This window comes from Solanum lycopersicum, chromosome 8 (assembly GCF_036512215.1).
Source record: "Solanum lycopersicum chromosome 8, SLM_r2.1".
Taxonomy (NCBI): Eukaryota; Viridiplantae; Streptophyta; class Magnoliopsida; order Solanales; family Solanaceae; genus Solanum; species Solanum lycopersicum.
The window spans coordinates 50,259,204-50,275,907 of record NC_090807.1 but is presented as its reverse complement, the minus strand read 5'-3'; the positions used below and the strand labels follow the sequence as shown (position 1 = coordinate 50,275,907).

The 16,704-nt window shown below is 34.3% G+C and overlaps 1 protein-coding gene across 2 annotated transcripts in view; it reads left to right on the top strand.

Annotated features, from left to right (window-relative positions):
- Nucleotides 1-16,704, top strand: part of LOC101265848 (myosin-15) — a 48,356-nt gene that overhangs the window by 15,842 nt on the left and 15,810 nt on the right. For both annotated transcript variants that reach the window (XM_004244994.5, XM_010326696.4), the window contains exons 11-22: nucleotides 1,104-1,161; nucleotides 1,314-1,415; nucleotides 7,314-7,351; nucleotides 7,445-7,571; nucleotides 7,666-7,839; nucleotides 8,614-8,745; nucleotides 9,585-9,694; nucleotides 12,109-12,169; nucleotides 12,287-12,464; nucleotides 14,838-15,043; nucleotides 15,228-15,347; nucleotides 16,507-16,605. In XM_004244994.5, coding sequence (XP_004245042.1) covers nucleotides 1,104-1,161; nucleotides 1,314-1,415; nucleotides 7,314-7,351; nucleotides 7,445-7,571; nucleotides 7,666-7,839; nucleotides 8,614-8,745; nucleotides 9,585-9,694; nucleotides 12,109-12,169; nucleotides 12,287-12,464; nucleotides 14,838-15,043; nucleotides 15,228-15,347; nucleotides 16,507-16,605 — 1,405 coding nt within the window. The remainder of the gene's footprint in view (nucleotides 1-1,103; nucleotides 1,162-1,313; nucleotides 1,416-7,313; nucleotides 7,352-7,444; nucleotides 7,572-7,665; nucleotides 7,840-8,613; nucleotides 8,746-9,584; nucleotides 9,695-12,108; nucleotides 12,170-12,286; nucleotides 12,465-14,837; nucleotides 15,044-15,227; nucleotides 15,348-16,506; nucleotides 16,606-16,704) is intronic.

Genomic DNA, 16,704 nt, shown 5'->3' with positions numbered 1-16,704 from the left:
TTAGACTACAAGTTCCACAATGTCTTTCTTTTTTTTTCTTAAACGCCGTGGCAAGTCAAACAATGCCACATAAAATGATACGAAGGGAGTACATGCATTAGTCATGGTACTATATAATTCTTTATTTGATAGGATTTTCAGCCTATGTATAACTAATACATGTTTTAGTTATACACCCTAAAAAAACTGAATAGAGTGTATAACTAATACATACCAAACCATGATATGAGCAATACAAGGGTTACTAATATAAAAAATAAGCATGAGGTTGAAGACAAACCTATCCTTGATGCACTAAACCAAAACATTGGATAAGAAATAATCCCAACATTATTAATACACCCCATTCAATACTATTCTTATATGCTCTACCGAACGTCCCCTAGTTTCAGCAGATCATTCTCTACTTTCTCATTAGTAGAACCTTCTTTCTTATGGAAGAAGAATGTTTGGGCTATGCTCCACAGCAGTTGTTCCAATTTTCAGACTGTTTTCACTGTTGTGAGATTTTTGTTTTGACAAAGAAAGTGATTTGATTAAAAATGGGAAAAATCTTCCATATACAAGCAGTATGCAAAGACGTAGAGATTCACAACATAATATGATTCTCTAAAAATGACAGTAATCACCCAATCATTGCTGTTGTGAGATTACCAAGCAGAAATACCAATTTTGTTTTCAACACTGTTATCAAATATGATATGAACACTCTGTTCACATGGTGACCCTGATTTTCTGTATGAACATTGAAACCAGTGTATCCAGTAAAGTCAGGTTGACTTCATAAACTTGGACTTGGTGATTTATTCAGTTATCCTGAGGCTATTCTGCTGCAAGTTTCTATTCTGTCATCTTATCAACTCAATTAGCAGTAATATTCTGAGTCTTTTATGTTACCAAATGCATCTCGTGGGCAATTCATGTTTGTGTTTAAACTCAATGTTTTAGATTCCTGTGATTTGTTGTAACTTTTGATTGGAATATCTTGGATGCTTCTCATAACTTAACTTTTGAGAAGGATCTTGGTCTCCAAACATTGCGATAACTGAAATTGGTACCTGAACGTTCCAATTACTGATTTATCTGCACTATGCAATGTACAGCTTTGAGCAATTCTGCATCAATTTTGCAAATGAAAAGCTTCAGCAACATTTTAATGAGGTAAGTTGTACTGGTCTAGGATGAGTTTTTCTTCTAATAAAAGAACTGGAGATCTTATGAATCTTAATACAAGCTTGCTTTTCTGCCTTGTTGATTTCAGTTTTTCTTCTTTCACCCTTTACTTATTTATATCTATCCTGTTAAAATCTTAGCATGTATTCAAGATGGAGCAAGAAGAATATCAGAAAGAGGCCATCAATTGGAGTTACATTGAATTTATAGACAACCAAGATGTTTTGGATCTAATAGAAAAGGTTCCACCCTTTTCTCCTCATGATCTGTTTTACAGAAAATTTCGTGCATGCTATTTCTTACTTATACAGCAGACTCTACTATCAATTTGGTGATGTGACAAATGGAACAATGTATGCAACTCTATCAAAATGTTTTGATATACAAGTAGATTGATCTTGTCATGTGGTTGAGAATAGGGGTGCGTAGACTGATAAACCGAACCGAAAAAATGTTATTGGGTTATTGGGATTTTAATGGGTTTATAAAAAAAATTTATAAAGTTATTGGTTCGGTATCGATTTTTACTATTGGGTTATTAGGTAAACCGATAACCCAATAAGATGGTAATAATTTATTATTTTACCCTCCCTAATTATTAAATATTAATAAAGGTAGTATAACTATATCAAATTATTAGCACTCTAGCAACTTCACGCTAGGCCACTTTACTAGTTTTTACTATTTACTCAAAACCTAAAGATTAAAGTATGGGCTTCACAATTGAAGCTATTCAATTTTAGTTTTAGTTTTAGTCCTGTTGGGCTAGTTTATTTTAGTTTTAGTTTGTAATTGTAGGTTGTAACATTTGCAAGTTTGTAAAGGTTCGTGATTTAATTATGATAAAAGTTTCATGCTATGTTTTGGTGATAACATGTAATTATAGCCTTCGTACTATATTTTCTCTTATTGATGCAATTTTTCATTATCTTTCTTGTTTCACTATATTAAAACATTTAGAGAAGTGAGAAGGCATATAATATGTTATGGACATTTTCTTATTGGATAAATCAAAAATCGAACTGATAATGATAAAAAATCGATAAACAGAAAACCGATAAAGATCTTATTGGTTTGTTATTGGGTTAGCATATTTAAAAACAGAAAATTGATAAACCGGATCGATAATACATAAAGCCAAATCAACCGACCGATGCACACCCCTAGTTGAGAACTTCAAATTGATTTACTTAATCTTAAGGAGCAACCTACTACAAGGACATAAGAGTTTTTGTGCAAAGTTGTCAGCTGGCACTGTATGTTAAACGTTTTATACCACATATTCATGTAAGAAAGCATGCAAACTTGGATGTGCTAAATTTCTTTTGTTTTGTTATGAATTCGTATTACTCAATTTTTAGTGTATACGTCTTATCACTCACCGAAAATTTTAAGCTAAATAAGTTTTTGTTGAAGAGGATACAACCATGATATTTTGTGTTTGTATCTCCCACAATATGTCATTTGCCACTTGGTCTGGTACTTAGTTTGTATGGTGAACTTCAAAACTAACTATTCATTAATTGGGATTTTCTTGTAGTTTCTTGTGCAACAATTTTTGTCATTACCCATTGTTCTTGTGCTTTGGTTATTGAATTATTTGGCTATTGTTACTGGTTCTTACTTTTTGAATGCTATGTAATGCTTTCCCTATTATTTACTATTTATTCTTTACTTTTGAACTCTTCGTTTTTAAACTGCTTTGATATGCCTTATTTTGGTTCAGGGTCTTCGATAATAACATGTTACCTGACTACCTTTATGAGGTAAGGGTAATGTTTGCACACACCCTACCTTGCCCAGACCATACCTATGGAATTACTCTCAATATGTTGTTGCTTGCTAGTTCGCTATCATCAATTTCTAACAAATTTATGGGAATAATTTACTTCTGAATATGCATCTTTTCCTATTAGATGTACACACATAATTTACCAGCTGCCTTTATATATCACAAAATACGAATAGTTGCATCCAAATGAATATCACAAGGGAAAGTCATTAACTGACTTACAACACTCGGAGGAAAAGAAATATCAGGTCTAGTCACTATGAGATAATTCAACTTTCCAACTAGTTATCTATACCTTTCGGGATTACGGAGTGGCTCACCTTGTCCAGGAGTACGTTCAACGTTTTGATCCATAGGAGTGTCAATGGGTCTACATCCTATATTACTGTCTCCTCAAGAATAACTACGACATACTTGCGTTGAGAAATAACAATACCTGATCTAGATTGAGCAACCTCAATACCTTGAAAATATTCAATCTGCCCTTGCTAATGTCTTTATTCTTGAAATACTTGAAGAGATGTTGCTTCAAATTAGTGATACTATTTTGATCATTGCTCGTGATAACAATATCATCAATGCAATCAACCAAATAAATACATCAATTTGGTACAGAATGTCGATAAAACTTAGATTGATTAGCTTCTCTACGAGTCATGATGAACTTCTGAATGAATTACTGTGCTGAATTTCCCAAATCAGGCTTGAAGAGTTTGTTCCAGACCATAGAGTGGCTACACAATTGACATACAAGGCTACTGAACTCTCTTTGAGCAATAAAACCAAGTGGTTGCTCCATATAGACTTCTTCCTCAAGATCACCATGAAGAAAGTCATTCTTAATGTCAAACTTATAAAGAGGCCAATGACAAATTTCAACCATAGATAGAGAAATATGGACAAATGCAATTTTAGCCATGGAAGCAAAAATGTCACTATAATCTAGCCCAAATATTTAGTATACCTTTTGCAACAAGGCGAGGCTTAAGCCAATCAACCTGACTGTGACTACATATACACACGACAACCAACAATAGATTTACGAGCAAGAAGGGAGACAAACCCCCAAGTACAACCCATATGCAAAAGAGACATCTTATCAACCATGGCATGCCTCTTTCCAAAATGAGAAAGTGCTTCACCTGTAGTCTTAGGAATGGAAATAGATGACAGAGATGATAGAATGACATAATGAGGATTGGGGTATAGAGGATGATAACTCAAGAAAGTAAAATATGCGTTGGCATTTCGAGTGGATCATATAACTTTTTCGAAGTGCAAGCGATTAGCTAGGAGGGAGTCTGTTGTAGGAGAAAGGTTCGGCGCATGACATGAATCATCTTGGACTAGTACGGGACGCGGACGATGATAATAAGTAAGGAGTGGTGACACAACAGGAGATGGAGAAGTAACCATAGATTCCTCAAAAGTCGATACAAGTAAAACTCGAGGTATGGTATGGTAAGACCTCATATACATTTAGGATGATCAAAAGATGTATAGTAATGTCGAGATTAAAAGAATGTGACATTGGTGAACATAAGGTATCAATGAAGATCATGTGAAAAGTAATGATACCTTTTTTGAACTCGAGAGTAACCAAGAAAGCAACATTTGAGGTCACGAGGGTTAGTGTATCTTTTCCAGAGGCTAAGTTATGAATAAAACATGTACTCTCAAATTGGGGGGGGGGGGATAAGTAGAGATGTGACTCAGTGTTATCAAAGGCGCGCTTAAGCCCTGAAACGAGGCTAAAAACATGTTGAGCGCTTTGCCTCGCTTTATGTGCGCTTCAGTGTCGTCATCAAAGTTCTAAGGCAAGCTTTTCCTTGCCAATGAGCCTTTTATGAAGAAGTGAAACTAAATAATTGATATTTCACTTAACTATAAATTTTTTCAATTTCTTTGGGCATTTATTTGTCATTCATGTTTATAATTATTAGTCTTGGGCTAAACATATATATTTGTATTCTTTTCTCCCTTTGCGCCTTTTTTCATTGAAGCCTACACTTTTTATTTGCACTTTGCGCTTAAAGACCTCGTGGACCTTAGAGCTCTTTTGCACTTATCACCTTTGATAACTCTGATTTGACCGAGGACACAATATGGAATGTGGAACCTGTTTCTAAATAGAAGATGAGGACATTCTATTTATTAACTAACAAGATGTAAGGACTGCATCTCCCCAAAATCACAGCGGAACGTGGGATTCAAGGACTAGAGTTCAAGCAGTCTCCGTTAGATGCCTATTCGGCCTTTTTATATTGTTCTGTTGAGGGGGTGATGGACAAGTAGTCCGTGGATAATGCCTTGGTGAGTCATAAACTCTTGAAATTAGGAAGACAAGTATTCTAAGGCATTATCACTTTGAAAAGTACAAATATAAACACTAAAATTTTGTATTTCAGTAGAGAAACTTTTGAATATAGATTAATAACTCTGAACGATCTTTCATTACGAAAACCAAGTGCATCTTGAATAATCATCAATATAATTAACAAAATAATGAAATCGAACCGACTCTAGTAGGACCCCAAATATCAGAATGGAATAATGAATAAATAAACTCTGTACGAACCTCAATACTCCGTGAAAATGTAGCACGAGTGTGTTTCTTAAGTTGACACGACTCCCAATCCAATATGAATATACTAGACAAACTAGGCACCATCTTTTGGAGTTTGGAGATGTCTCAGATGTTCGTGAATTAGATTTGGGGAATCTATAACAGAGCTTTCTATGAAGGAGTTTGAAGAGGTATCCTTTTTCAATTATGACACTACATTATAATTTTTTTTAAGTAGGATTCTATATATTATTCCTATTCATATTCCTATTCTTAGTAGAATTGCTGATTGCATATACTTTTCTTGTTCTTATTCATACTAACACTAGTATTAAGAACATCTCTCAACTATCTACTAACCTTCTATTTTGTATACAACCTCCATACTCCTATCTAAGGTCACGTCAATGGTAAGTTGCAGATGTGCATATCCATGTACATGCATAATTTTCCTCCAAAAATGTGTCTTCCACCGCAATGCAACTTTCTCGACTATGGTGAGAAACAGAGGAGTAAGTATATTATTGAATTGTGTTGACTACATTATTGCACTAAACCCTTTTTATAAACACTACATTATAATCCTTTTCCAAGTAGGACACTATACAATCCTATTCCTATTATACCACTCCCCATCAACCTGCCACATCTTGATAAATGTAACTAATACGAGGGTCAGTGAGGAACTTGTATCACTTGGTGAAAATGTCTGCAAGCTGATTACTTAACAAGCTTCGTAATAATATCTCTCGAGAGTATCTTTTCTCTAACGAAGTGATAATCAATTTGATGTACTTATTCCTCTCCTAAATTATTGGATTTGATGCAATATGAATGGCCACTCAATTATCACACACAAGTTCCACCTGATTGATTTCTCTAGATTTAAATTCCTTGAGTAACTGTTTGATTCAAAGTAGCTCACATGTCGCTACGAGTCGATGTTCTGCTTCTATTGAACAACCACATTTTGTTTCTTACTCTTTCAAGTAACTAAAGTACCTCCTTCCAAAACACAATATATAGATGTAGAACATGATTGATATCAAAATTGTGAATTGAATCACCATTAGAGGCTCTTCTGGTTTATTTCATTTTGATTTGTCTTCTATCTAACGTTATTAAAGTCTGTCACTTGGTCACTTGAAGTGATGAAAAAATGCATAGCGAGCTTCATTGTTGAAACCATGTGCTGTAGAGAAGTGTGCGCTTCACATTATGATGTTCTAAGTGATCTCAATGTGAAACAGTTGGGTCATTGAATCACAACTTTGAGAAGTTAGATTACTAATGACATTTTTTTAAAAATTTGATTATTATATTACTATATTCAATCTTTCTGGATGGCCCAGTGGTTTGAGCTTGGACTTCCATGATGGAGGTCTCAAGTTCGAAACGCCTTGCCAGCAAAAGCAAGGGTTTGTCTTTTGGGTCAAGCTCGTTGCACCAGACTTGACTAGTGCGGGTTATCTCTCCTATGTGGTTTGCGAGCTATTGCATAGGAGCGAGGGTTTTACCCTGTGTGCACCCAAAAGGGTAGTGACCGTGGTTTTCTCGTCATAAAATAAAAAAAAAAATAGTATATACTTACGTGTTTGGTAGTTTCTGATTTTCTGTAAATTGTGTGCTTCACTCACACATTGAGCTTCAAGTCGAAGGAAACTAGTTGTGTTTTGTGCTTTTCACTTTTTGCTTTTGTGTGCAATTCACTTTAAGTACTCTATCAGTACTGTGAAGCTGGACTTTTTCGTTTGACATACTCAATGTTGAAATGCTTTGCAGAAGCCTATTGGGATTATTGCTCTTCTGGATGAAGCTTGGTATAAAATACGTTTGCAATTTCTGAAGTTTATTCTTTTTTAGAAATCATGGGTGTAATATCTCCTTATCTTGATGTATTCACCATTGTGCAGCATGTTTCCAAAGTCTACACATGAAACGTTCACAAATAAGCTGTTCCAGAATTTTTTGGCGCATGCACGATTAGAGAAGGCAAAATTTTATGAAACAGATTTTACCATCTCCCATTATGCTGGCAAGGCATGTCAAACTAAGACATTCGTAACCTCACTTTATGTTCATGAAGAGAATGATTGCTATTGTTACTCATGTTTAAGTGCTTTTTTTTTTGTAGGTCACATACAAGACAGAAACATTTTTAGATAAAAATCGTGATTATGTTGTGGTAGAACACCGTAATCTGTTATCTTCTTCGGAGTGTCCTTTTATTGCTGATCTTTTTCCTTCCCTTGGAGAAGAATCTTCTAGGTCATCATACAAGTTCTCTTCAGTAGCTTCTCGGTTTAAGGTATGTAGCTTATTCTAATGTGAAATTGTTTTCTTGCACATCAATTAACATCAGAAGCTAAGAGTTTACAAGTTTTCTTGTCATCATTTGGCGCAACTAACAAAAATCGATTGCTCGCATTGATGCAGGGCGTTTGGACATCTTTTTCACCTAAATATGTCATAATTTCTCCCCAATATGGTTGATACACTCTGGTGTTAAGTATCACCTCTTTATTCAAATTTAAAGAGTAAAACGATAGCGATAGGTCGGATGGTGTTTCTTTAAATTTCTGGCAAGTCAAATCTTTCAGGGAGTGGATTTTGTAGCCTTTAGGATTAAGAGTGCTGAAACAAATGGAGCATGTGTTGCTAAGTAGGGTAATATGAATATTTTGTGATTCATAGTAAATTGATAGAGTGCCTATGTAAGTGTACATGTGGGGTATAAATCTTGTATATTTTGTATTGTCGTATACATCTATAGAAAGTGATATTGTTTCAGCTTTATAGATGAGAGCATATACTCTGGTTTGTAAAAAGCTTTAGAGTTTGAATTTTGTCTTCCACAATTCTTTCAATCTTGGCCTTGCGATGTGCAATTTTTCTGAATTTCTGGTGCATTGGTTTGTAATCATCTCCTGCTTAATGTCACAACTAAATGATTGTGTGAAGGCTGGTTCTAGGTTGTGCATAAGTACCACCTTGAGCAGCTGTTGTTGCAAAAGGTTGGGTTATATATATATAATGTATTTGTTAGATTATGTTGTCCCTTACTTCTTCTTCTTCTCTGTAGCAACAACTTCAAGCTCTGATGGAGACGCTCAGCACAACAGAACCACACTATATTCGTTGTGTGAAGCCAAACTCTCTGAATCGACCTCAAAAATTTGAGAACGTCAGCATCCTTCACCAACTGCGTTGCGGGGTCAGTTGATTTAGAATTTGTTTATTGCCATATGTCAAATATTTTGGCTCTTCAGAGTTCAGTCATCTTACTGATAAGATATGATTTTTGATTTCTCAAGGGGCTTGCTTTATGCTGTTTAATCTTGTTTTCTTGCATATGTTATTATATAGTGGAATGTGTGGCAGCAAAACTGCCTTGTTTCATGCTTGCTTCTTTGTTTACTTCAGATGCTTAATTTTCTTTCATTGTACTTCATGATTTGCCTATTATTCTCTGATTCTATTTGGAATGATATTGGATTATTTTCTCTATCATTTACCTGCCTGTTTTCTTTTTAGTTGGGCTTCTTGTTTTAATATCTGCTTGCAATTTTCCCCGCGTGGTTATCTTTTCTCCTTTAACTCATTTCAATTCTTGCACTGTTGGTTAGTAGTGCAGTTTGCTTTTATTTTCTTTTTCGATACTATTGTTTCCTTGGCACTTTAAATTAGTCTCCTCAGCTTCTTTACTTTCCTTGTTTCAAAAAATGAGAAGCCAAGTTCATTCAAAGAAAAAGCTTCAATGAACATATGTATGTTTGTTATGCTTCTTGTTACACATTTCATTCACTTTGACCAGAGTGTGATAGAGTGAATTAGGGTCTCTTTATCGTATTGTTTCTTTAATCAGTTTTGTTTCTTCCATTGGGTCACGCAGTGATGTGTTGAACTTTTGTGGAACTGACTTTATATATTGCTTTCTTCTGCAGCCTTCATTTCTCAAAGTCCATTTCTTTACCATTTGAAGATAAATAGGCCATGCATGTGCCTTCTATTGAATGCAATGTTCTCATTTAATGGTAATTTGATACATTGCAGGGTGTTCTTGAGGCTGTGCGCATAAGTTTGGCGGGTTATCCCACACGCAGAACTTACCATGAATTTATTGATCGATTTGGACTAATTGTTTTGGACATGTTGGATGGAAGGTGGGGTTGCTTTAGTAATTATTGCAACTTCTTTTGGTGAAATTATTTGACTCCCTCTTTTGTTTTATATTTTTATGTTTTCTTGCATTGGATTTGTAATGGGTATGACCAACAAGCATCTACATGCATACTTATTCATTGGTTAGTTAGCAGAGCTACCAACTTAAAGTTTTTTGCTAGTTGGTTTGGTTCTGTGACAATGATAAAATTCAGATAAATATGGCAGCTGTTCATCCTAGTGTGATTTGCGATGTCCATCTAATATAAGGAGGATTTTGTGTGGCTTATTCTTTTTGCTTGGCATAGTTATCAAAGTTATTGCAGTTAACCTGAAAGTTCAGATTTAAATGGGAGCTTGTTTATCAAAAGTAGGATTTCTTATGTCTGAGAAGGATATCATTTTGCAGCTTGTCCTTTTTGGTAGGCATAGTTATCATACACATTGCAGTTGACCTGGCAAAGGGGCGTGAATTAGGGTCAATTATTTTGAATATTGGAGGAAATAATTAACTAGATGAGGGCAAAAAGCAAAAGGTGGAAAACAAGAAATGTAAGTACAAAATATTACTTCATCTAGAAGTTGAACACCATTAAACATAGAACAGTGTATGAAATTTTTAGGATAGAAGTTTCATGTGTTGAATTTTATGAAAAGACCTGACAGTGCTCAGTATCAAATATTCTTACATTGCTGATTTACAAGCTTTTACATTGGTAATGTGCTGTTATGGATCATATGAAATATGAGAGGGAAGCTGAACCTTTTTGAGTTTGGTTTATCTTTCGTATTGCTGTATCCCGTCCAAAAATGAAGAAAAAAAATACTTGCTCAGGTACAAAATGGAAGTAGGTAGCTGATAATGCTCGGATAAATATGTCAGTGGCTCACTCAGCATTTTGTGTGAAGCTTGTTTTAAACATAGTGCATGTGTTCCTATCCTTTTTTGCCGGATGACTACGTAGGTATTGAGCGTATCTAGGTATAGGCCTTTATGTTACTGGCTCGATCCCCTACTCTACAGAACATTAGCTGCTTCTGTTATGAACTTGTGTTTGTTCCACAATCCTTGTGCAGTGAAACAATTGAAATCTTTCTGCTTTCCAGGTTAACTATTTTGACTAGCTTGGACCAATTTTTTTATGATTAGTACTCCCTTTGTCTAAACTCGTCGTTTTTTAATATCCTAAATATGTGATACCATTTACTTATAATGTTATTCTTTACGAGTTCCGTATGTTTCTGGAAGATTCAAATTCATATAACTAGTAAAAATAAACTTTTGATGTAATGTTTTACCTACTAAGCTATCTTCTCAAGTTATGTTAAACAAAAAGTTTAAATTGTCAGTTTCGCTTCAATGAGTGACTGATAAAAGGACCTCTTATATAACCTTTGCTGTTTATTTTCTCTGCCACAACTTGCATAAAATTAATAGCTAAAACTCTAAGTTGAGTCAAACACTAATGAGATGGATAAACTAATTTGTTATAGACTAAGAACCCATATATGCATTACTAGTAACTTAATCAAAAAATGACTTCCCAGAAAGTGTTTCATGTGAGCTCGTAAACCAAGCAACAAATATATAGTGAAATTTGGTTTTATGTTTGGGCAATCTTCTAACATTGGCTTGGTAGTCACTTTAATATTTGTCACTTACTAAGAGCATTTTACTGGCTGAACTGGATAGTGTTATGCTCTCCCTTAGTTCATCAAGATTGAAGTTTGCAATAGTTGGTGTTTAGTTATTTAGTTATCTGGTTTTCAATTCGAAAATAAAGGGTGTTGTCACCTTCAACGTAGGACAGAAAGGACCCTGTTTGGATTCTTTTTAAGGCTGGTATGAAGCATGAAAGTAGATTTGATTAATAGTAACTAGGTCAACATAAAATTTCTTAAGAATAATGTGGGATGATGAGATTAAGCTTATTAACATCTGTTGGTGCAGCATATGGCTACTCAACTTTGTTCAGCTGTTGTATGTCCATAGACCATAAATGATCAATATATAGCTGATTTTGCCATCTGTATTATATCAATATCTTGAAATTTCCCTTTTTGGTAATGAGATATGGCTGTCGTCCTTCGGGTTTATATTGTGAAGTACCCTATTCCATATTCAGTTCTTTCTGGCAGATGTTTTGGTGTGATAGCCTCTATTTTCAAAGATCTATACAGGTGACATTATATATTTGTCCTAATCAATGCCGTTAAAAGAAGGAAATACTTGGGCTAAGTTGTTTTTTAAAAGTAAATCTAAAGTTAAAGAGGCACAAGAATGTCAGCTGAATGTCTTAGTAACAATATCCTTCATTATAAACAATAATCTTGTTTTGGTCCCCTCCTGCACTGTATGCCAATTTTTAATCTTATCAAACTTTGTTTGATCTTTAGCTTTTTTTCTGTGGTCCAGTAATGATGAAAAAACCATCACTGAGAAAATACTGCAGAAACTCAAGCTTGGGAATTATCAGGTTGTTGTATAAGCTTTAGCACAAACTTTCAAAGTTTGATGCTGTAGCAGTTGAATTTAAGTTTGTTATTTTCTGCTGTGAGTTTATGAAGTAATGTCATGGTTTTCATTTCTGCAGTTGGGTAAAACAAAGGTATTCCTTCGGGCTGGCCAGATTGGTATTTTAGACTCACGAAGAGCTGAGATTTTGGACTTATCTGCAAAGCAAATACAAAGTCGGCTACGGACATTTCTTGCGCGCAGGGACTTCATCTCAAATCGAATGGCTGCAATTCATCTACAGTCTTGCTGCAGAGGTCTGTTCTCTCAGTATAAAGTCTTACCACAAAATTATACTTTGTCCAGAATAGTGCATAGCTGTCTGATTTCCATAATAGAAATTTGCGTGCCTACTACTGCTGCAAGAATTTGCTTTGCTTGTGTGCTTCTGCTCATATCTGTAGATCAGAAAGGAATGATGTTACTGTTTACCTATTCCTAGTTTGAACTTGCTATTTTTGATTGAATGAGACAACATTTCTTTTATATGAAGACCTTATGTGAAGGTGTTTGACTAGGCATAGAGTTCAAGAAATAAATGAAGACTTCTGAAATTGATTGTCTTGAATAAACCATAAATATTTGTGTGTCTAACTGGCATCTCATTAAGGGTAAAATATAATTTTAAAGTTAATTGTTATTAATATACAGATGTGTCAATTCTTTCTTAGACCGACTAAAAAGAGCGTCACATAAATTGGGACGGAGGAAGTATATTGTTAATTTCTAGTCTAGTAAAGTTGTAATTTTGGTCTTCCCTTATCCACTTCTTTTTGGTTCTTTTTTTTCTGGGGCAGCAAAAGTCTGTTTAGAGGTAATCTTTGATGTATTTTTGGTTCTATATTATTAGTCTTGATAGTCATCTAGTTTAGTTTGACATGTACCTTAGGCTTTACCACCTCTTAGGATTCTCATAACTTTTTGGTTTAACTCTTTTGTTAATGGGATCATTATATAAGAAAACTTGGTGTATACTGTGAACATTTTGCTTGATGCTAGTATCTGGAATTCTAGGAGGACATTCAAATCTCTGTTTTGTTCTCGCAAAAATTTAATTTGGTTGCAAAACTTTTCTTGTTCTCTTGATTTCCTACATTTGTTAGACAAACTGTTTTTTGGCAAAATCATGCCAAAAATGCAAATGTAATTGGAATCAGCAAAGGAGAGTAGTCTTTCTAGGTGATATAATTAGTCTGCAGAAGTCCTTTCTCTCAGTATAATATCTCTCAGACAGATTTCTGGATTCCATCTCCCAATATTCTACAGTTTGTTTAGTTGGAAACTGATGGTGTCCTGATGATCATACTGTAAACTGAAGCCACATGCAGCCAAAAGGGCTGAGTCTTTTTCTAGTCAACCTGATCTGTTTTTCTGCCTGCCTTTTGAAGTGAAATTTAGTCGTATTGTAGCTTGAGTTTGGGCATCGTTTTCTTGTCACAACTGATTTGTTTCTCCACGCTTGTTCATTGTCCTGTTTAAGGAGAATACAGGCAACAATTAATATCATATTTCCTACTGGATAAAGATGAAGTGACGTGCTCTGATATTGTTAATTGAAAGCAACTTTATTAAAAAACAGAAAAGGGTCAAATATGCCCTTACACTATGTGAAACTGGAAAAAAATGCTCTCAGTTAATAGATTGGTCTAGAAATGCCCTTTTTGTCAACAGTTTGGTCCAAAATGTCCCTGTTGCTACTTAAGGGGTTAAAAAGGACCTTTTTCCAAATAAATTTTTTGTTTCTAAAGAATATGATTAGGAATAGAATATGTTTTAAAAGAAAAAAAATACTAATATCTTTATTGGAAACTTGTATATATACTACAAATAAAAAATATTTACCATTTATAGCAATAACATTTTTTTTTCACTTTATCACTTTTGATACATATATAATACACTTTTAATTCATATTACAAAAAGTCAATTTATTATTCACATATAATACAAGTTTTATTGATGGATAATGCATTTATCACACATTTTAGTACACTTATAATACAATGTGTTATGTGTCAACTTTTTATAATATATTTATTTTAGAAATAGTTATAATACATATATATTGCATACTTGATTCGCTTTTAATACATATTGCAGATTTAACATAGTATTGCTATAAATGATAATAAATATAAAGTATCGCTAAAATCAGTAATTATTTATTAAAACACATTCATTCAAGTAATTTTTCCTATCTTTATCAGGAAAATAATATTTTTGACCCATTAAGTAACAATAGAGGCATTTGTGGACCAAACTATTAACTCGTCGGGCATTATTGTTCAATTTCACATAGTTTAAGGGCAGTTTTGACCCTTTTCCGTAAAAAAGTAAAATAGATTGTCATGATTTTTCTTCAGATCGTGTTTTTATTGTAATTGTTGGTCTACTATATATTTTTTTCTAGTAATTGGCTCTGAGAAAACTATACATCCTACTTATCATATCTGAAAAAAAAGATAAATCTCCAGACTGGTCCCAACAGTGTGTGATTTGACGTGTGTATTTTTTATTTGCTTATAGTTGTATGTTTTATGTGTTTTAATGCTAATGTCAGGTAGCTTTTCCCGTCTTTTATTTGGAATAAGCACTAAATGAGGCTTGAAAACATTTCCTTCTTTTTGCAGGTTATATTGCTCGTAATATATATACTGCACTGCGGGAAGCATCGTCTGTGATTGTAATCCAAAAATACGTGCGACAGTGGATCATGAGGAATGCTTATCAGCAACTTTATGCTTCTGCACTGCTAATACAGTCTTGCACTCGTGGTTTTGCTGCTCGACAGAAGTTCTTACATAGGAAGGAGAATAAGGCTGCTACTATCATTCAGGTGAGTATATGCCTTTGCCACCTGATATATCTTATACATTCATAAATTTGTGCTTTAAAATTCAAACTAGCACTATTTAGAGGGATACAGTTGTGTATTTGTCCCCTCACCAAAAGAAAAGGAAAAAAACAAAAATAGAAATTGTTCTAAGATAATGCTTGATATTCTTTCTGCTACTGCATAGGCACATTGGAGAATGTGCAAGATTCGCTCTGCTTTTCGTCATCGTCATTCCAATATTATTGCAATTCAATGTCTTTGGAGGCGAAAAATGGCAACAAGGGAGTTCAGAAGGCTCAAAAAGGTGAGAAGGATAGTACTTCTGTTTTTAATGTCTAGCTTCGTGTGTACCAACAAATCTCTGCTTGAAATATCTCCATTTGATGGAGATATCTTCATTTACAAGGACAAAAATGTGATAAAAGTGGCTAGTAAGCATGTAAAATGTTGTAAGCTGGATGGTCAATGTTTTCATGGAATGAATTAACGTTTTAGTTGATTGCATGCTGCTTTTGGTCAAAAGAAGCTTATGATTGCATCTGCTGAGGATGCAATGTTGTAACACGAAGACATGACAATGTTAGCCTGCCACTACTGGTGACCATGTCAATTGGTCAGTCTGTTTTTATTCAAAAGAAGCTTATTATTGCATCTGCTGAAAATGCAATGCTGTAATACGAAGAATTGACAACGATTAGCCTTCTGCTTTTAGTGATCATGCCAATTAGTCTATTAATGAAATTTAAGTCCAGAGTAATTTTACCCAACTTTGTGCTAGTATAAGGCATTAGAAAAATGCCAGAATATGTCTAGCCATAGCCTTCTAGGACACAAATTTCGAGTGATTTAGATGTTAGCTACAAAGTTCTGTGAGTAAGATGAGTGATAAACAGTTGACTTTAGCAGTCAAGTGAGAAATGATGTCATCTGTTGCCTTTTCTGTACGAGTCAGGTCATCAGACTGTTCATTTAAAAGGACTGCCATGTTAGGGTTGTTGTTTTCTTTGTCGGATCATCTTTATTTTGCTGCATTATTTTCTGCTTATAACATAAACTACATCGATGCTAAAACTATGCTTCCCATGAAAACACATATACACTTTTCCACAAGGATATTTCAATTTGCATCTTATTTTTGCTTACAGTAACTTTAGGATATTGATGCTCTTTCTTTTACTGTTGCTTGAGATTCTATATGTTTCTCTTGCCCCATCTGAAAAGAGACACAAGAACTAATGTTACAGAGATATGTAAGCAAATTCCTTTTATATACTTTAGTTGAATATAGCCAATACAGGATCTTCTCAATATTGATTCAATCCTGTGGGTTTGCTATCCTTATAGATAATAATAAAGCTGAAGTTCCAAGTTTCTGTGATGAAGTTCCATTCCACCAAGTTTCATGTAGTTCAGCTGTTATTTTTATTGAAAAGTTTGACACTTATATTTTTCCCCTTGTACAGGAAGCTAACGAAGCTGGTGCTCTCCGTCTAGCAAAAACCAAGCTTGAAAGGCAGTTGGAGGATCTTACTTGGAGGTTGCAATTAGAAAAAAAATTACGGGTACTGTTCCAGTGATTAACTTATATGTAAATGATTTATCGCTTCAGTAGTGATTTTTTTATCAAATTCACCATATTTTGCTCGCTAATGGAATGAAAT